Source organism: Kryptolebias marmoratus, linkage group LG15 (genome assembly GCF_001649575.2).
Source record: "Kryptolebias marmoratus isolate JLee-2015 linkage group LG15, ASM164957v2, whole genome shotgun sequence".
In the NCBI taxonomy this organism is placed as follows: domain Eukaryota; kingdom Metazoa; phylum Chordata; class Actinopteri; order Cyprinodontiformes; family Rivulidae; genus Kryptolebias; species Kryptolebias marmoratus.
Window position 1 is genome coordinate 2,567,759 of NC_051444.1, and position 22,739 is coordinate 2,590,497.

A 22,739-nucleotide genomic window follows, 5' to 3' on the forward strand; every position below is an offset into this window, starting at 1 on the left:
ATGTATATAGTTTCAGGACAATATTTGTTTCATCAGTGTATTTTAATAGAAAATATGATGTATTTCCACATTTTCAGGCTTCTAATGGAGTATATTTTAAATCACACGGCATCAAAAAGTGAAGGCGGATGATGTTTTCTCATGCCTCTGTGTCTGTTAATTCAACATGATTCAAGATGGCCGCCACAGCCAACTGACCTTAAAAAACACAAAGATGGCTATAGTGGAATACATTTTACAGATATAGAGCTACAATTTGGTGTGGTAGTAACTGAGACTGATCCCCGGCAGATATTTTGAGCTCAGATTCCACAACATGGTTACTGGGAGTGAACTATGATTGTTAGCAAAATATCTCATGAACCACTGGATGGATTTTAATGAATCTTTCAGGAAAGAGTCATTGAACATCTACAACTCATGACACTTGGAGTCAATTCAGTTTAAGATGGCCGCCACAGCAAATTGACATCAGCAAACACGAGAATGACTCTAAACTCCGGCACCAAGATGATTTTAGTCCACAACTGACATGAAAGGCAATTTGCATTTGTTGAATTCTAGGCCTTGAATTTTAACAAGCATCTAACACGAAGGTGGGTGTATGCTAAAAGTGAAAAGCTGAATAATATGTGGTTTATGAAAGAAAATAAAAATAAAGCTAAAGACACCCAAACTGGACTTCAATGGCATAACAAGGCATGTTTGTCACATTGCAAGACATTTGAGTCTGTACACACGTTGATTCATGCTTTTTAATGAAAACCAGACGTCTCAGATGAGAGTTAGACATTAAATAGAAATATGAAGAGGTGCACAATCTGTATACGGTGTCCATAAATCTGCATGAGATCATCCAGAAAGAGCCACAGTGATGGAGTGTGCAAATAATCACATGGTAAGCCAGAGTTCTCCGAGTGAAAAACAAGAAGCCCACTGCTGTTCGACCCAACACACACTCACACACACACATAAAACACGGCCCTTCTTCCGAGCTTGCAGTTTGGGAAATGGGTCAGATGTGGCTGCGATTTATGTGCCTTTGTGTTTGTCTTTGTGAGCCTGCGTTCATGTCTTCGTGGGGAACCGAAGAGTCAGACAGTGACTAATCAAGTTTTATTGTGGCTGTGGCAGAATACAGATGTTTCTCACAACCGTCTCGCTCTGATTTAATGATGAAAAGCAGAAGGCAAAAGGACGCAGACTCCGGAGAGGTGCCAAGAGCAGAACACATCAATATAAGAGTCAGGAATCAAAGATGGAGAGATTGTGATTTATATGTCACTTTTTATTTGAGCGTTGCTTACAGAACGACGTTTGGGAGCTCTTTGTATCGTTGCGTCTTTTATCTTTTTTTTTTTTTTTTTTTAACAGTTGAAAAATGTTGTTTTTGACTGTGTTTATGTCATCAAAACAGAGCCTGACGGAGGCTGTGCTGTGGTTTTACGGATGCGCCCAAAGGAAATGTGAATGTTGTGTTGACAGGATGCGGTGTCGATCAGCTGTTAATGTGTCACTGGATTTGATGTTTCATGGAATGTTACAGCTTGTCAGGATTGGTAAAAAACTGCAGGAAATAGATTTTTATACCTAAATTCACTTTCCGTAAAAAAAAAAAAAAAACAAAACTGTAAAATATTGAATAAAATGTATATATAGTTATTTTTAAGTGTGAGTGACAAATAAAACTTAGCTTTGTCGTGTTGTTTTTTTTTTTCAGAAATTCAGCAAAAGTGTCAAAATAAATAACAGGGAAGGAGAAATGAAAATAAATCAGCAGAACAGGAGCAAAAAACTGAGGTGGAAATTTTTATTTTTTACTTTTAGATTAAAGTGTAAACACAACTGACAGAAAACAGAGTAAGTACCCTGTCTGGTACCCCGAAAATACAGGGGATGTACCCTGTTTTAAACCTTCACAATAAGAGTCTTGAATGCATATGCTGAGTTTTGACTTCTAAATACTCTCAGAATTCCTGCTGGTTGATGCTGCAGTACCTGTCTTACTGAAGAACAGTAATGTAAGCTATTATTGTGAAATTCAGAAGTTTAGAGACAGCAGGCTTTTATTGTTTCTCTAGATCAGGGGTGGCCAATCCTGGTCCTCGAGGGCCACTATCCTGCAGGTTTTACTTGTTCCTCTGCTCCAACACACCTGATCTGAATCAAAGGGTGATTAACAGGCTTCTGCAGAACAAGAAGAGGTGATTTAACCTCTGAATCAGGTGTGTTGGAGCAGAGAAACAAGGAAAACATGAAGGATAGTGACCCCCGAGGACCAGGATTGGACACCCCTGCTCTACATAAACCAGTAATATTTACGATACTTTAATCTTAATATTTACACAATTTGACAATTCAATTTTGTTTTCTCCTGGGTGGCCCTAATGCTCTGGCAGACAGAAGAGATTCACTGTCCTGCCGTTTTATGAACAACATGTAGTTCCCAAGGTGACCAGCAGATGGCAGAGCGCCTTTGGTCTCCAAGGCGAGAGTGGGAGAGCAGGGCAGAGGGGGTGAAGTAGGGGTGAGGTGGGGGAGTGAGTTTTGTTTTCCTGGTTGACTGATCTCCCTTCGTGGTTTGATTGTGAGAATGGACTCGTGGGAAGTGTTCGCTCACCGCAGGTGTCAGGCTGCTGTTAGATAAGATTATTTGTGGTGGTGAGGAGGTTGCATTATTTTCTGTGTGGATGTGTGTGTGCATGAGTGCTCTGTGTCCCTGCGAGTGCTTCTTCTCATTAAATGTCTGCCTGGTAGAAAAGCAGTGGTATATAGTGTTCATTTGGAACGCGCTTCAACACAGAAGTTGTTTTGGACTCACACACTGAGCTCCATATGGTCCCACTCAGGAGGAGAAAGACGAGGAATCGGGGAGAAGGCTCCGAGTTATAAACCCTGCTCCGTTTGTTTTCTGTCACATTAAACCAAACGTTGTATCTGCTCTGAGTTTGATAAAAGTCTGTTTTTATTATGTAGTGATTCAGACTTTAACACAAAGGAAAGCAAAGCTTTGTGTAACATGCTGCATGAATCATTTTAGGCTGTTTTGGCTTTTGCAATTGGGAAAAAAAAAATCTGCATAAGATTGACACCATCAGTTCAACCAGTTTGAAACTAAGATCATCTTTTGTTAAGAAATGATGGACTTGTAGCCGTTTTTATCAAACCTTGAAAATAAGGTTACATGATGTTATGCAGAGTATGTATTGCGGATGACTCTCAGCTACTACCACACATTATTTTAGGTCAGTCCCTGTAAAATTGACTGAGCCCTTACGGCCATTTTTTTGGGTCAGTTGTGGCGAACATCGTGAATAAGGTTTGACTCCAAAGGGTTATCAGTTGTTGATGTCTACTCAATGATTAATTATAGTAAGTTTTGTTAAAACGTGTCCAGTGGTTGATGGCATCTTTTCCTACAAACAGACACACACGATAATTACACACAGCTGTTCATTCAGATAAATTCGTCAGACGTATCATAAACCGCTTTACTTTTGTACATTTGAGAAACATTTGCTGTTGGAGGATCTTTTTTTTACTTTGTGCGGCCCCAAGGATGAAGACTCGTCGTGATAAATTGCAGGCTTGCTGGAATTGAAACCCTTCAGCCTCGGAGTCCTGCTTTCTGCTTTGTGTTTGTTGAAGTCAGTGTGTTTGGGCAGGCAAATTATAAAAACAAGCGGATAATGCGGGTTAGCAGGCGTGATAAGCCATAATATGTTGTAAACTGGCAGCGGGGATAGTTTAAGCCGGTCTTATGCTAATATTACCACTGAGTGACTGTCAGGAGCAAAAACATACAAATATCTTCAAACGCACTTAAAGCCAGTCGTAAACCACAAACAGAAAACACCCACAGACACAGACGATTCACGCCATTTAAAGCCTGAACTCGAAGGTTAATAATAGAGGAAAAATCCTTAATTATTTTTGCTTCCAACTACAGGAGTTGTAGTTAAATGCGCTGCATTTTTTTTACATAATTTTTTTTGTCTTTTCTACAAAGAAGACACAGAGAAAAGTCTTAATGAGACAATGTTTTGGCGAGGTGTTCCACCGGGCCAGCAGCACACTAAAATCATGAAATAATTATAATAATCATGATAAGAAACAGTTATTAACTGCAACAAAAGGCTAAAGGGCGATGATGTTTTTTTCCCCCCATGTTTGTGTGTTTGTTTGTTTGTAGCATTAGCAAAATATTTCATGAACCACTACATGAATTTTAATGAAGCTCTCAGAAAGTAATCTGTGGATGTTTGTCTACAACTGATTAACAACCTGATTCGAGATGGCCGCCACAGCTAAGTGACCTTAGTAAGGCAGGTCATTTTGCAGAGACTGAGATAAAATTTGACGTGGCAGTAGCTGAGAGTCATCCTCAGCTTTTACGCCAAGCCCTAATAGATCTCATGAGATTGTGCACGAGGTAATTTACAAGGTTTTACCAAAACTCCATTCCTTCTCAGCAAAAGACGATTTTAGTCTGAAACTGCACAAAAGACGGTCGGTGATATGCATTCCTTCAAGGAACTCTAGGCCTTTAATTCCTCTTCTGTTTTTCTGGTTAAAATTAGACAAAGGAGTCACACAGAGTATCATTTTGTTACATTATTCATTGCAGTCATTTAAATCTGGGGCTGATTTTTGTTTCTAAATGTCACATCCGTCATGTCGTGTAGTGTGATTAATTGAGGAATCAGAATTGTTTTTATCCCAGTGGCTTAAGGAATAAAAACATTTATTTCTTGATGCACATGCATCCCTGAAAAATGAAAAAATTTCTATTAATTCAGCTTAAATGTAAATAAAGAATATTAGCGTGCATGTTTTGCTAGTAGTGTAAGGATTCAGTGTATTTTGGCAAAGGAAACCCTACTTTAATTGACTTTGTTACCTCGGCTCTAGCTGTGGTCTGGTAGAGGAGCTGCCAGTATTAGTAATGCTGCTTTGACACTTTCAGGGCAACAAATAGATGGCTAACTTGCCTAAGGCCAACGTCTTTGGCATCAGCAGGAAGAGAAACATTTGCAGCTACAGTTAATTAACTCCAGATACACTAAACATGCCATCTTTAAGGCTTCCTCACCCCTCTCTTTCACTGGGTCTGCATACGCACAGCATACCTCATGTGAAACTGATAACTCTGCTCCGGCTAATGAGTATAAGCTGCACACAAACAAATAAAAGAGGGATCTTCTTTATAGATGCTTTATCCCCCCTGAGCCCCCCCCCCCTCCATCCTTTGGAATGTCATCTTCATTTGAAATGCCACATCTGTTCATCTACCTCGCTATAATTGCTAACGGTGACATTTATCCAGATTCCTACTGTTTTTACAAGACCTTTACATTTTTTTTTAATTGTACCTGATTTTAGATTTTTATTTCTCGTTTATTATCCGTCTGTCTGTGTATCTACCTGATGTGTGTTTAAAGCAAAAAGCAGAAACACTCTTTGAAGTCAATATTTAAAAATCTTTCTTCAAGTATTTGACATTCTTGCGAGAGGTCCCAGATTCGAATCCCGGACGAGCCCCCAATATGTTATGGTCTGTGTGTCAAGGAATGCCTCAAAGGACACACAACCCATGGATTCCAAACAACTGCAACATTTCCAATGTATTTTAGTACAGACAAACAAAATCAAAGGAAGTTTGAAGTCCTGTCCAATACAAACAGAAGAGGGAGAAAGCCTCACACCGAACCGAGCAAGCAGCTGACCGCTGGATATGTGCTGCTCTCCTAAACCTACGACCCCCAAACTAAACCTAAAAATAAAAAAACCTGAAAAAAGGACTGTTACTAATTCCCAATCCCAAGCAATAATTAATGAAAACTTTGATTAGGAAAAATGAGGCGTCACAAGGGTTGCATCTGCAGTTAGTAGAGCGAACACAGAGCCGGAGCGTGGGACCAGAAACCGACCCCAGCAGCTTCTCCTCTCTGTGGGCAGAGCTTGTTCCTTCTGAAGTCCTGCACAGGGCTGCATAACATCTGCTGCTAGCTCTGCTAGCTAGGGATCTTTGTGTTCCTTCATTTTTACCGGTCCAATGGATCAATGCATGCTCGTATTCAGGCGTTACAACTGAGCTCACTCTGGACCACAGTGTCTACTTTTACTTTTCACTTTCCTTTAAAAATACGGTGACAGGAACAGATGTTCCTTGAAAAGCACTGTTATCATTTTATGTATCTAGTATCTGTCTGTGTGTGTGTATGTGTATATATTCTTTTGCAGTTCATCCTTCCATCATGTTACACCCAATTTACTGAAATCTAATCATTCACTCCAAAATGCAACCCCCACCCCTCCCCCAACACACACACTTTTTTTTCTCATTCCCTCTGCTCCCTTTTTGTTTAATTGAATGTTGCATGCTTTCAGAGCAGTTCTAAAATATATAATGAGGTCATTTGCATTAGACTGCAGATTGGATGACCTTTGCTTTTGCCAATAATTACTGTAAAACCCTCCTCTGTCTGTCATCACCGAGGATGTGGCAGGGACCTCTCTTTGCTCACAAAAGGTTAGCTGGAGGCTTGTGTCTGGACTTATGAAAAAGCCCAAGGAAAATGTCATTAGAGGATGAGGAAAAGACACTCGGAATTACCAATTAGGAATTCAATCAGAATGGCTTTTAGGACGGTTGGCTTGTGCCTCTTTTATTTTTGTTAGTTTTTCATGACTAGTAATTTAAAGCATGTCAAACGTCAAACGATAACTTGGGGACGTTGAAATTCTTTCCCTGAACCAGAGAAGGACAACTTCTTGAGAGGAGGGGTAACTTCTTCTAACTCTGCAGAGCGATTTAATATTGCCAAACACCAAAACAAACTGAGGTTGTAAATGTTCTTGTTGCCGACCTGACGCACATGATCATATTCATCCAGCAGTATATATTTCATACCCTTCATTAATTATGCTACACATTAATTATGGTGTGCGTTTGTAAAAGAGATGCAACTTTACACTTTTCACCTTGATTAATTTTTGGAACAGTGCATGATGTGAATATGCATGCTGTTGTCGGTTTTCATTGTGCAGTGAAACGTGACTGTATTTACAATGTCTGAACTCTCCTTCCATCAATATCTGGCACAGGTCAAAGTAGACCTTTAACGAAGGAATCATTTGGCAAACACGTAGTTTTACATCGTTCAGACTAAATTCTTTCACACCACGGTCCTGCTGGGGACTCGGTGTGCATGCACGAGCTGGTTCAGCTCACAGTGAAGCGTCACGGTGAAAAGGAACAGTTTGAGGGGGCAGAGCAGAGCACTAACATCAGAGGCTCTGTTTTGTGCTCTTGGTTCTAGTCCCAGCGGCGCGTCACGTTTCACCTGCCGGACGGCTCCCAGGAGAGCTGCAGTGACAGCGGCCTGGGGGATCACGAGCCTGTAGGCAGTGGCTCTCTCCTCACACAACCTCTCCCTCTGGTGCAGGCGCAGGACGACTTCTACGAGCAGGCCTCCCCCGACAAGAGGACTGAAGCCGACGGCAACTCCGATCCCAACTCTGGTAAGTTGTGATGTTCTTCTTTAGCTGACAGAAGTTTACGGCTGTTTTTTTAAATAGTTTTAAAAAACAGTTTTAAAATAGAGAAAGATGCATTCTCTGCAAAAATGCAGAGTGAATGCTGAATTATTTCTGACATCTGTCACAGAAACTCTACACTGAGTTGTTAAACTTACAGGAAGCAGAACACCAGCTAAAAGGTTAGCATGAAGCTAAAAATAGCAGAATGGCAGCTAAAAACTAAAAGTAGCCAAAGAAGATCAAACTAGAGCCAGTAGCTGAACAGATTTCAAAGAGAACAATAGTTTTGAAAGAATTGAAGATGTTTTTAATGTATTTTATGGAAAAAATAACTTTATAAATAAAGTTAAATATACTGAAAAGTAAGTCACAGCGCCCATCTCCTGAATGAGCCAAAGGTTTTAATACACAAGCAGCTAAAATAGCACAAAGTACGTGGAAGAAGTTAAATTGCAAATTATATACGGAAAAACAGAAACAGGAAAAGTGCGAATTCTGACTCAGTGTTCACAGAATAAATCCACCGTATTTAAATTCATTATTCTTTTTCTTTCTCCTCTGTGTGAGCTGTTTAGATTTAAAACACTGGTTTACAGATACTTTGATTCAGTTAGATGGGCACTGACTCCTTCAGTTTATTTTATTTTTTTCCCCAAATATGTATGCCCATCTTGTGCAAGATGGCAAATTCTGAATATTCTCTGTTCTGAAGTTCAGGTTGAGAAATGAAAATGTATTGCATTTTGCTCCTTGAGAAGAGATAACAAATAGTCATAAAACAACAGCTGTCTCTATAAAAGACTCAACACACCAAATATCATTTAATTTAGAGTCATTTGATTGCTCAAGTAGGTTTGTAGCGGATCCACGAGCAGGTCATTCATTTCTCAGTTAATCATCCAGACTTGTTCATTCCTCCCAGGAGCAAACCTGGCTCTCCCAAAGGCTCCTCACCTATTTGTGAAACTCATTTGATTTATTTAGAGATGATTTCCCAGTTGGAAATCTTGGTGCTCAGCTGAAGATGTTAACTTCCCACTATTTCTGGTGGGAATGTACAGCTCCGACCCACTTTTCTCGTTTTATCATTAAGAGGTGAGGCGTGCAGAAAGAGCAAAGCCATCACCCAAAGGTCGACGCTGGCTCGTCTGCAGAAGGCTGAGCAGCCAGCAGAACATAAATACAAGTGCTGTGAATAAACCGTGAGTGTGGGTGATATCATACGGACTCCGACGCAGCAGATGTAGTAACAGTTGGCAGCAGCGTTCAGCGAGTGCTGTGCAGCCCTACAGGCTCAGTGTCTTTGTAAATAAAGCTGCATTCGGCTCAGACATGTGCAGGTGTTCTACAGCTAACCTGTCAGAACTGTTGCAGCAGAAATTTATTTTAGTTCAGGTTTACAAGCCTGCAACCTTAGATTTATTAGTTATATATAAACTGTCACACAAAATTAAAATATTTTAAATGCAAAATGGAAGAAAAACATAGAGCCTAACATGTTTGGCTTCACGCTATCTTTTAGATTGAACACTGAACAACAGATATAAATTTAAGTAGCCGTCCTTGCATGTCAAAGTTTAAACAAAGATCCTATCTGATCTGCTTACACTCAGAGGATGTGTAGGGGATGCACACAAACACAGGCAATTACATGGTCCCCTGCCAATAATAAACCAAGCAGGATGATTCTTACCTACAAAAAGATCCTTCTGAACTGACAGTGAACCATTAAATATAAAAAACATCATCAAACAGGTAATAACCAGTGTAATGGCATCATTTTAATAAGAAGCAGCTAATGCACATGGATGTCGTTTTAGCACCTTATGGACAGAATAAAGAATCTACGTTTAAAACATCAGATCTCCGACGGTAAACAAAGCGGATGCAGACACTTCATTGTTTTACTGCGGCTGCTCAAGTGTAATTATTTTTTAAAAGGATGTCTGTTCTGAATGTCACCTCTTTATTGGGTCAGTAGAAGTGCTGAGGTTCTGCTTGGGAGGGACAAAGATGGACAGGATTAGGAATGAGGACATCAGAGGTCCAGCACAGGTTGAAGGACTGGGAGATAATGTTAGAGATGGTTTGGACATGTGCAGAGGAGGGACAGAAGGATGTTAGAGACAAAGAGGACATATATGGATGTAGTTAGAGAGGACATGGAGCGTGCTGGACTGAGGACAGAAGACAGAGTTAGATGGAGGAGGAAGACTCGCTGTGGAGATCCCTGAAAAAGGAACAGCTGAAAGAAGAAGAAGAAGTATTTCATGCTCAGTTGTTTTTTTTGACACAAACAGAGGAGCTGAGAGACTCTAGGTTGATTCATTTAAACTGTAAGACACATAATTTAAAGCAAAAATGAGGAAAACGTGATAATTACACAAGCCCTCATGCATGTAAGAAGACTTCCTATCGTAATTGGGCAGTTCTTCAGCATTAGGCCTCGTTTCTGTCCTGAGTCGATGGGATTGTGTTTTCTTACTGTTGTTTGCCTTTCAGCAAACTATTAACAGTGACAGCAGTGGTCTTTGATCACTGACCTGCTTCTTGGCAGGAAATTGATTTTACATCCTGCCTATGAGGGATGTGTTACCTGCTGCTGCGTGAACTCATTGGTCCCAGGTTAACTAGTTCTGAGTAACTCTGTGTCAGACATAAAAAGCCCCTCACTGTTTATCTGTTGACAAAAGAAAATTGCAACTGAAAGTTTTCTGATGTGTGTGGTCGAAGTTGAGGTTTTATTTCTTTTTTTTCCCGTACTGAAAATAACCGTCCCTCAGTAGCAACATTTTTAATGTGCAGCTTGACAGCAGGTGGGTTTGTCACAACGCTTTGTTCAAAGTTAATATTATTGTTACCTTCTTACAGAAAATGATGCATTTTCAAAGGAGAAAACATGACGAGATGACCGCATTGATTAATGTCTGTAGGTGGTACTGTTTGTGCAGAACACTGAGAAAGATGCTCATTTTTATCTTTAAGCTTCAAAATGTGCACAGTCCTAAAAATAAAAAAGACATATAACCACAATCATTCATGTCAACAGTAATGATCAATTACTTAGTGATTTTTAAACTACAAATTACACGCAGCAAACTTCATACTCTGATAAATTAAGCAAAAACAATGAAGTAACCTCTGGTGCTCGGCCTCGTTTCTGCTGAAAGGAACGAAGTGACTAATTATCCTGATGTGAAACAGAGAAGCACTGAGACGTGCACGGAGGATGGAGCTTTCATCTGAATTAAGGTTACATGAGTCAGATTTCACTCTTCTTTTTACTGTTGGGGAGAATAAAAACAAATGTTAGTTTCTTATATGAACTGAAGAGTTACCTACGACAGTCAAAGATGGAAATAAGGTGTAAAGAAACAATGCAAACAAACAAATAAAACAGTAATAATTAAGCAATCATTTATTTTTATTATATATTAGATTCTTCACTTTTGTGAATACTTTTTACTTAAAAATAAGTTATTTTTCTGTGTTGTTAACAGCTGCCGTCTTAGTGTAAGGATCAGTCAGCGCTCAGGAAATCATGGCGTTCTTGGAAGCTGAGCGGTGCTCTAAGGGACTAAATGTTGAGCCACACAAGGATTTACTTATTTCTAAGACTTTAGTGCATTGCAAAAATTGGCGTTGCTGCACCCTCTGTTTCACCGCTCCCCCCCACCCCCCACTGTGCTGCATGAAGAGTCACCAAGATACCAATCTGTTGCAGTTGAGGAAATAAACTCAGCGTCCTCTGGGGAAATAACAGGCCTGCGCTGCGTTCTGCATGCTGTGTGGCAAAGTCCAATCACTTACAGAAGTTTTTTCCTCCTCTACTGTAGCTGATTTAATTAAAATTAAATATAAAAGATCGGCCAAAATCAAGGTAATTGCAACGCTTTCTGTAAAAAACGATATATTTAGTCCCAATTTCTCTTTAATAATAAACCAAACGCCTCTTTGTATTCCTGTTTCATCTCAGTTTATGACTACTTCATCTTGTGCCCTAATAGGTGCAAAATATTGACTTGAAATTGAAGTTTCTATCTTTATTAGTTCACTCTAATAAAAACAAATAAAAGAAACCATAAAGAGGGAGGTTACAGTGTCCTCACACACTGAATGTCTTCAAGGACCATTGGGTGTCCCTCTGCAATTACAGACTAAAGTAATTCTCAGCAGCTGCTGCATAATGAACTCATAATATAACAAATAAATGACCACTCTGAGTAACTACCAAAGGATTCATCGTCATAAATGGATTCATACGTGGGACTCTGTTCTTATCCAGTTTACTTTACACACGTAAGAGTTCCTGAAAATTAAACATGACAGGAAGGAACATATGGCCCAAAGTGCTGCGAGGTTTTAAACAACCGTTATCGACTAAAGTGCTGTATGAATTATTAAAAAAATAAAAAAAACAGCACCGAAGACAAGAACGGGGAAAAAGTAAGACAAAAGGTCACACAAACACACAAAAAACCCCCAACAAGAAGCAACTGTGAAATGAAATTTACAATGAAATAAAAGGCCTAGCATTCCTTAAAGAATTCACGTCGCCTTCCACCTTTTATGCCAGAGTTTCAACTGAGCTCATCATTAAGCTGTTATACACAATTTCATTTAATATCACAAGATGTCACGCTCAGAGTATGTGTTGTGGATGACTCTCGGCTACTACCATGTCAACTTTTAGCCCAATATCTGTAAATTTGACAAAGTTATGTCCGTTTTGTGTTGGCTAATGTCGATTAGTTTTATTAAAATCTTAAAAACATTATCGTCCACTTTTGCCTCTCAGCGGTGGGAGATAAAAGTAAGTAGCGAAAAGATTAAAGCCTCAAAAATAAACTGCAACATTTATGAAATGTCTAATAATTCTAAGGCAATCCTTAAAAGAGATGAGCCCAAAAAATAAAATAAAATAAGATGACTCAGTGAAATTAGTGAGGCAACTTTTGCTGTCGGCTCATTTCTCAGTATTTTCCAGTGACACAAATTTTGGATGCATTTTATATTTCTAAGAGAGCCAAATGATACTCCAATTGTTTTTATAAATTAACTATTTTTAAATTCAAACCAATAAAAAAAACAAAATATGCATTTAAAACAACAGAAATGTAAAACAATATATATTTTGAGACGTTCCCCGCCCTCCCAAGACACACAAATAAACAAAAAGTACCCTGGAAATTTAAAAGCCCAGATATTAAACACCAAATACAAAATACTCTCCACAAGGCATGGGCTGCTAGGAGATTTAACATTAATAAAAGTATTTTTTTTTTGCTTTTATTTTAAAAGAAAAATGCAAATTATATTACGACTGCTTCCTAAATAATATCACATATTGCTTAATAATGATTAAATTATAGGTATACTAATATAATATTACTTAATGTAATATTTTATTATTCCTTTTTTAAATTTTAATACACAGATAAAAATGAGAGCACAGTCAACATGTTGACAGTCGCTATTTAGAACAGATTTAAACCAGTTTGGATCATATTTTTTTATTTATAACATTTTATTTCTAATCATATTTAAGATCAAGGCAACATTTCTATTGTGATTTTAGTTTAACACTTTAGATAGTCAGCAGGCTGTTTTAAAACAATGATAACAAAACAGATAATAAAGAACATTATGGACATATTTCATCATGAACAGCATGCTTAATGACACTATAGGCAGTAAGTTTGGCTGACTTTAAACCTTAGAAATAAGGTTTTGGTTCTAAAAACAAAACAAAATCTGTCTTCTTCCTTTATAGCTCTACAGGGCAGCCTGAAGTAAACTTCATCTGCTAACTCCTAACTCTTGTAGCTTGTTGCGAACGTTTGTTTCAGAATAATGTCACCTTAAAAAAAAAATGAAACCATGCTGCTCCTCTGGTAGACGAGCCATGACTGACTGGGTTATTAAATGGAAAACATATACAACCAACCAACAACATCTTTTTTCCTGACAAACATAAAAGTTTAGGGGAAGCACAAATGACGCCCTGTCTCTGTTATCTCATTTAAGGTGATTTAATTTTAACTTTGGTCTACCTTCTGCCTGTAAGCAAGAACAGATCGGATTTGTTCTCATTGGCAGCAGGTTTTTCCAGCATGATTGATACAAATAAATAATATAAACGTAATTTATGGAAAATGTTTAGTGATTATGCTGTTCGAATGACCAAGTGGGAAAAAAAACCTCCTTAAACTGCAGCTCTTACTGCCGATCCAAACCCTGGGTTGGTTGTCAAGGTTTTGGAGAACTAATGAATTGAGTGGGCAAAGGAAAGAGCACAATGTAACTTGGAGAGGGTGGGTAGGTGTTAAGGGGCTTGGTGAAAAGGGACAAAATGCTCAAATGTAAGACTGTTAAGTCCTCTCTTCTGAAAATGGAACCACTTCAGCCATTAATCATTGGTGGACAGGAGATGATGGATAACTTTCTGATTGATGCATTTTGCTCCATTCTGTTCTAAAAAAAAAGAAAAAGAAAAAGAAAAACAGAAAATTCTGTTCTGTTTTTCTTTTTTTTTTTTAACAAACCCCTCGTAAAGTTGATTCACACTTGGGCAGGAAATATTTGTTCAATGAATTATAATAATCACTCGGCTGATAACACAAACACTACACTCAGTAAATTGTCTTCACACTGCAGGCAAAATGATCTAAAATCCAATATTGTTTTCTAATGGACTGATAATAAAAATGATTAAAAGTAAATACAGTACATTTAACCAATTTTAGCTAATGATAATAAATAGTGAATGATACGGAATACAAATGAATATGTTTTAAAACTAGAATAAGAATATTTAATAATAATATTTTCTGTAATTGGGCTTATATTGCTTATAAATGCCTAATAATGCCACGTTTTAAATTGATATGTGGTTTTGACTTACATGGGCGCCGCATCTGATATGATGCTGTAAATATGTTTAAATTCATCAAAAAAATCAATATTATTAACTGCAAAAGCTTTATTTGCAAAGGCTGTTTTGCAGCTTAAGACGATGTTCTGCAGACAAAAAAAAATGTTCGTCTCCTTTGTTGAATATTATCAACAAAACTTAAATATATATAAGCTCACAAGGAAAAAAAAAAACTTTTCTTTTTAAGTTTTCAGATTTTTTTTATCAGGACGATAATCAAGCTGAGCTGTTTTTTACCAGGTGCTAAAATTATTCGAATCTAACCTCAAGTATAGAAAAACACAATAAAAATGGAGCCAAAATGGAAAAGATTTAAGAGAAAAACTAAGTCCACCCCTGCTGCTTCGACAGGATTTAAGAGGGAAAGGTTCAGCCAGGAGCTGCTGATCAGATAGATCGATTACCTGATCAGCATCAGTGGGACCATCTCTGGAAAAGCAGGAGTTGTTTGCTGCTCTGGAGCTACAGGTGTGTGTTAACACAAGACGGAAGTCATCAGCAGTGATCAGAAAGAGAAATTATTGCTGCCCATCAATCTGAGAAAGGTTAAAGGTCATTTCCAAGCACATCCTTCTACAGATAGACAGGTTATTCACACATGGAAAACATCTAAGAGACAGTATTCCCAGGAGTGGATATCCCAGCAAATTCACCCTGAAGGTCAGACCATACAGTGCTCAGAGAAATTAGCGCCATCTCAGACTCCAAAGGTCTCAGCTGGCACGTTAAAGGTGAAAGGTCATGACAGGACAGTTAGAAAAAGACTGATCATCTTTGGTTTGTTTGGAAAGCTTCTTCCCTCTAAAAATATCATGACAGCATGTCTTAGGTTTGGAAAGTTTGTTCTGAAGGAACCAAAAGTCTTCTGGGAGAACGTTCTTTGAGCCCATGAGAACAAAGTACTGGTGTTTACCCATGATGCACAGCAGCAAACCCCTCAGACCAGGTGTAGCACTGAAGGTTTGGAGACCCTGAGTCACCATGAAGAGCAAGGCAGCTTGTTGTGTGTAGCACATTTCAGCAACAGGTCAGCTAAAAGTGTTTAACATAAACAATTAAACATTGTGACAAAGTGCAAAAGATCACTAAAAGCATAACAAAAGATAAAAATGTGACATTACAGTTGCTCAAAGAAAGAACATTTCATAAAATAAGAATAACCAGAATGACTGAATGCCTCTGCAGACCAACGGGTTCTGGAGACAAATATGAGACAACTAAAAAAGGGTGAGCTCAGAGTACTGTATATATGGTGTATAAACAGTATCTATCCTTCTGGTGTTGTGTACTCCTGGTCACAGCTTGGAGTTTAGCTTCTAAGGAATCTTCACTTTGGTTGAACGATACAATTGCAACACTTTTGATAATTGACTAGATTGAAAAAATATATACACATCCAAACCATTTGAAGTTAAAGCAAACAAAACAGAAGACTATTATCCTGATGTGATGCTGAAACAAAGCTGAGAGCAATCATAGTGATGCTTTAACAAACAAGAGTACACCTAAATGTTAACTTAGTAAAAGTAAGAAGTGCATAAAAGGATGTTTGTAGTTGAGGATAATCATTAAAACTTGAATAACAAATGTAGCAGATTTTGTTCTGTATGAATTCTATATTATGGAGGGTTCTTCAGCTACTTTTATTGTGCAAAAACATTCAGAATCCTGTAATATTTTGCAGATACGGTGTCCCACTCTGTCAAAATATCTTGTTTGTCCTGCATTAATAGCTCACAGTAAGAAAATAATATGGGAGGACACACAAACAACGCCCAGTGCAATCTGTCAATGTTTTACTGCTAATTAGAGGGCAAATAGTCACTGTACTTTTCCCACACAATATGCTTCTGTCAGGACTTAGCCCGTCTCGCAAACATAACAGATGACTCAAAGCTTCCAAATCAAAAGATGTCATAGAGTTATGAAGAAGATGACGGAGCACATAAAAAAGGTCCAATAAATAAACAAATAAACAAATTGAACAAACCGGTTTTCCTGCTGTGGAGACCCTCCACAAAAAACATCTTTAAAGACCCGAAGGCCTGCGTTTTGATACAACCCCAATGCTATAAAAGTTGGATTGTTGTGTAAGATAAAGATAAAAACAAATCTCATAGACTCATATTTTATTCACATTGAAACATAGTAAACAAATGTTAAAACGAAGAACTTTTTGTTGCTGTTTTTAAAGAAACAAAGTAAACTTGAGTTTTATGGCAAATTACCTTAAGACAGTTCACTTAAAGCTCTATCAGGCAAAGAAGAAGCCAGATGTGAACAGATGTGTCTCCTCTGGACCAGAGGAGAACTGATCTGAGGTCAGCCTGCCTCTCTGATGGTATGGGGGTGCATTAGTGCTTACACATCTGAAAAGGCTCCATCAGTGAAGGAAAGTATCTCCAGGTTTTAGAACATCTGTTCCCATCCAGGACTGCTGACAGAATGGGACAATGTTCCCCCTAAAATGTTGTTAAAAGGAGAGGGGATACTTCACATGGTAAACATGGCCCCTTTTCCTTTTAAAATGTGTTAAAATGTCTTTTTTGAAACTAAAGTAGCATACCACAAAGGCCATTTCAGCTCTATATTAGTCAGATTTTGTTTTTTCTGCACAAAAGTCGTACAGTATTCCTTTTTTTGAGTATTTTATTGAAGAAATTAGGGCCATTTAAGAGCCTTTTCTCTTAAATAATAGTAACAGAAAACTGTAGTGAAATTGCTGAACTGTGTGCCAGCAGCTTTGTTGTTCCCGTAGTACAGATGTCCAGCAGTTGACTATCCAGGATAAACAAACACCAGGCTGACAGTCAGTCTGGCAGCCATCCGACCACCTCAGTCACCGACAGCCTGTGATGCTGCTGAGATGATGGTGTGATCTGTGGCGCTCAGATGGCTGTCACAGATCTATTGGCTGCAGCTACCTGACGCCCGTAAAACTCTGGGTTGCCTCCTTGCATTTTGCTCAGCGTAATATAGCTTTTGAAGCGGTATAGATGTTTTTTAAGTGGTTCAGTTTCAATGGTTCATGTCATGTTTGTACTTTTAGTCAGATTCATGAAGCACTGAATTAATTTTAATGAAACTTTCAGGAAGTAATCATTTGACGTACAACTACGACTGACTACACAAAAATTGCTGGACCTCCACTGAATTTTATAGATATTGAGTTAAATTTGTGGTAGTAGCTGAGCAGCATTCACAGGACATAATCCAAGCTCATCAGTATTGAATGAGATTACTCGTGTTATTTTTAAAGTTTAACCAAAATGACTTTAACTTTAAATCTCTGGCATGAAAAGCAGTGGTTGATATGCATTCCTGTTATATAATATTTTTAAAAAATCATGAAGTTTTGAAAATGTTGCCTCAGAAATATCTGTTATTATTTCGATTTACTTTTTAAAATTCTGAGAGATTATCGGTTCCTCTCTCGCCTGTTGTGCGGTTTGCCGTCTTTCAAAGAATTCAAAGGGATGATGTATGCAGATTCACTGTTTAAACTCTCTTTAAACCCAGTGTGATGTGTGAGAGAAAGTGTATTTGTGTGTGTGTGTGTTCCCTCTGATACCTAAATCCCATTGTGTGAAGAGGAAGTATCAGGGTAGAGTAGGTAGGGCCCCTGACCAAGCCTGTGGGTGGGTGGCATGGATTCATAAATCAGGGAGCAGTGTTAATCTCTCTCAGGTATTGGAAAGCCAGCCCTCAGTAAATATGTTGCCCCAGGATACAATGGGGTTTAAAGGATTCCTGTCTCCAAAGAGAAATTAGGCAGGAGCTTCTGAAGTGAGCTAAATAGAAATGCTTGCTGGAGCATACAGAGAGAGCAGGGTGCTGCTGTCAGCTAGTAAACATCGTCTCGGAGTAGCCTCAGTCATTATCGGAGCACTCAGTGCCAACAGTTAGGGCGAGCAGACGGGTGGGCTAATGAAGAGCATCTTCTATGCTGATGATTAGTCACAATAGGGAGGGGGAAATCTGAAAACTGTTGGATTACACTGTTGGGTATGAGAATTATTTGTGTTATTAGGAAAGGGGCTAATTACAGGAACCTGCCATCTTGTTTACTTTGTGTTTTGGAATTTTTTTTTAGGTAAAAGTGATTCAAAAAGCAGCTTCTGTTTAAGTGTTTTGTTTTATTTTTGTTTTATATACCATTTAATAATAATATTATTTAAAAAAAATGTTGAATAACTTTGGTTGGAGGTAACAGCTTTAAAATAAAAAACATTTTACTAACAAAATGGACAACATATCTGACTTTATTTTATATGAAAATGATGCTAGTGAAAATTAAATGATCAGAATGATATTTCATGTGTGATGTCGGACATCAGAGACACTAAGAAAATATAAAATACCCACTTAACATATTTACATTTCTTTTCTTGCAGCCTAATCTTTAATTACTTAGTTTGTATTTTTGCTTGCTATAAGTAGATATATCGTTAAAATGGTTGATAAATGGCTGAATAATAATAATTTTGGGAATTGATTCTTATGGTTGTTCCTCAGAAATTAGTAGATAAATCTATAAACTTGAAAAAAAAAAGTTTACTTTTCAGATGATTTATCAGAAAACTTTTATACTTTGTAATTTAAACTCAGAAGGGGTTAGGAAAATTAAGTTTGTTGAAATACTTTAAATGTTTATCAAATCTGAGAAAATACAAATGTTGCTTTGAGTTTTAATGAATAAAAAAGATGTTCATTAAATAAAATGCATTCTTACTTTCAGTAAGAATAAAGTAAATGTTATATTTAAATAAAACAAACAGAAGTTTCATAAAGAGAACATTTTATTTTGTAAATATTTTCAATTCTAAAAATATTTTGACTCATAAAAACCACACCACACAAGAAAAAAAAGCACCAAATATGTCGCCAAGCAAGGTTGTACTAAGCAAAATTTGGCTTCTTACTACAGATCATCCATCTTATTAAATGTTTGCTATAATACTTTTAATGCACCATCTCCCTCAGTGCTTTGGCAAAAGACAGATTGCATTATGATTTTTCTGCAGATTCAAGCAGTAACATAAACCTGCAGGCCTAACACTTAAACAGAAAGACAGGGACACAAAGCGTGTGCAAGAGAGGGAGTATTTATACTGAGGCAGCAACTTAAATGGGTTATCACAGCATTAAGAATCCACTCTGACTGGTCTCTTTTAGCATGCCACTGTGTGAGTTCTTACAATGAAAACAGTATCTTCAGAGGAAAGCTGCACCTTAACCCCGGTGAACTGATCTGGGGGTAGCGAGCGCTGTGATAGGGAATAATCCCCCACTGTGTGCTTTGAGCGGGACTCAGCGCAATTCACCAGAGGAAACCATAGAGAAGTGACGAACAAGTGAGAAGAAAAAGACTTCTGACAAACGGAAAAACATGTTGAAGGGCTGCCGTCGCAGAGATGAATCCGTTCAAACATTGTTTCCTAATGCGCATGTGTGCAGGAGGGTAAAGAGACGTGCTGTTTGTGTTACTGTTTGTGCGTTTGAAGGGTGGATTTTTGAAAGAAGCATATGGCATTTAGCTTGTTGAAAAAAAAAAAAAACTAAAGCAACTGGGCTGATGTCTTGTGATTAATTACAGAAATTCGCCAATTTCAAACTCAGAGTGGATCTCCAGGAACACCAGCAGATGTTTCACAGGTGCACATGAGATGATAATTACTTGTAAATCAAATAAAAACATTATTTTGCCATGTAGACAAAGTTATTTTTTAGTTCTGCACAAACTTTTTTTTGTTTTACATTTAATTTAGATTGTCCAAAATTAACTTTGCAAACAGTTGTTGGCTGAGGAAGGATTTATTATATAATTTATTAATATTGCATTAAACACAATTAAAAAAAATAATAAAACCTCCTTTGTTTATATCAGTGTAATCAAGGAACATAATGCATAACATAATTAAAACAAAGGTCTAATCAGGCCAGAGCTTTTAGACTAAGATCGTCTAATAATGACAAATGTTGTAGCCATTTTGGTCAAACCTTGGGAACGTTTTGCAGAATCTCCTGCCATCCTGTGAGAAGTCTCGCTCAGAGCTGGCGTTGTGAATAACTCTCAGTTATTAACATCAAATCTGAGATCAGTTTCTGTGGCTCGAGTCCAAAAGTCAGTCAGTTGTTAATGTCCACCCAATGATTACTTTCTGAGAGAGGTTTTTTGCTAAAAGACGCGTCACAACGGCTAAAATTTGCCGTTTGGTACATAAATCTTTACGAATAACTAAATAATAAACAGTTAGAAATACGTCTGTTAGTTGAAAACCATTATGAAATTTTATGTAGATTTCATATAAATAGACTGGAGCATCTCTGCTGATGTGTCAGTGCAGTTTCAAACTTTGTGCCAAAAAACAAACTAAATAATAAAAAAACAAAAACACAGAACTGGCACCAGTTTTTTTGTTTGCTCCTCCGTGTCATGCACAATATCTTACAAACTACTCATTGAAGTTTGACACAAGTTGGAATGAAATGTCTCACCGCTGAATTCAAGTATTTAAGATGACACTGAATGGCTGAAGGCAAGTCGACAATTAAGGGTCAACGACGGTGACATTTTCCAACGTGACAAGTTGACAGGGACTTAAAGTCATAGAGGACAAACATGTTTACTCGTGTTATTAAATGGACTGTGCTGTCCTAACACTTGGAATCTGTATCTAAACTTTGGGAAAAAGTGAAAACTTTGAATATTTGTATAACATACTGTGAATTTTTTTAGTTCTTGGTGGACGATAATAGTTTTACATGTGTCAAAATAATATACAAAATATCTCATGTAACACTGGACAAGTTCTACTGAAAGTTGCAGAAACTAATCATTGGATGTACATCTATAACTTATTCACTTGATTTAAGATGGCTGCCACATCTAACTGACCTCTGGAAACCACAAAAATAGCTGTAACTCAGTCAGTTTAACCGACATCGACCTGAACCCTGGTGTGATAGTCACTGACACCGATCCCCAACACGTATGTTGAGCTCTTTCAAATTGTGCAAAATCTTTGTTTAAAATTTTGCCATTAAATATTAAAGTGTTGGAGCCAGCCTGGTTCAAGATGGCTGCTAGAGCCAACAGTCCTTTGAAAGACAGACGTTCTACAGAGAATTTGTTGAAACTGTGGCAGAAAGTCATTCACAACACATACTTTAGGTGCTTAAAGCTTTAGCATTAACTGTTTCAGTCAACCCTGTTTCTCCATCCAACTGTTTGTTAGCAAAATATTTAATGAATCTGTCAGAAGGGGGGGAGACGAAGGTGAACCCAGACTCATCTTAAGAAATTAAACTAATTTATTAAAGTAAAATATAAACAAAACAAAAGGCTGACGTGGCAGCAAAATACAAATAATCAAAATCCAAAATGGTAAGGCAAGAATAAACATAGCAAAACAAGAGGAATGACCCAGTGACGAGCGATGAGCAGAGGGAGAGATGACAATGGGCTGCAGCTGAGGACATGACGAGAAACAGGTGAGGTGGGCGTGGCAGACGTGACCAGAAAATTACTGTGGAGGTGAACGGTGACACAGAAACCCAAAAAAGACAACTAAACCAAAACAACATGAACAAGAAAATATCCAAAAGAGAATTGGACAAATGGGAAGAACAGGAAGAAACAGGAGAGAAGAGATAATCATTTCATCACTTAGAATTGGACTCACTGGATTGAATAGATCACTATTTTTGATAGGTGAAAATGAGACATTGGAACATGTTATGTTGAGTTGTAGGAATTATTTGATTCAGAGAAACAAGTTAATTAGGAACCTTAGTAAAATGAAAATGAAATTTGACATTGTTGATTTACTGCAAAAGAACTCAGGAAGCAGAGGATATCAGGCTGTATTTGATTTTTTGAAACAGTGTAAGTTTTTTTTTTGTCATGTGGTCCACACTCCTTACCAGTTGGTGGCGGTAATACTAACCTAATGTTTCCTGCCAATCGCCAATAAATTTCAACAAGAAGAAGAAGAACGTGAACAAGAAACACCAAACAAAGAACCAAAACCCCAACATACTGACATTCATGACAGAATCATTGAAAAAAGTTTTTAGAAACTTTCAGAAAGTAACTAATTACCTTTTGGAGAGTTCAGTTTAAGAAGGCCGCAGCAACTGTTTGACATTAGCCAGCACAAAAACGGCTACGACGTCGTCAGTTTGACAGGTAACAGCTGAACTTTGCTGTGGTAGTAGCTGAGAGTTATCCACAACACGTACTCTGAGTGTCGCCTCTCAT

General features: G+C 37.8%; 1 protein-coding gene across 3 annotated transcripts in view; it reads left to right on the plus strand.

Moving 5' to 3' along the window:
- LOC108251454 (protocadherin-9) overlaps positions 1-22,739 on the plus strand; it is a 234,960-nt gene that overhangs the window by 167,143 nt on the left and 45,078 nt on the right. For 2 of the 3 annotated variants that reach the window (XM_017441775.2, XM_017441783.2), the window contains one exon: positions 7,323-7,524. In XM_017441775.2, coding sequence (XP_017297264.1) covers positions 7,323-7,524 — 202 coding nt within the window. The remainder of the gene's footprint in view (positions 1-7,322; positions 7,525-22,739) is intronic. The other variant, XM_017441790.2, reaches the window with a different exon arrangement.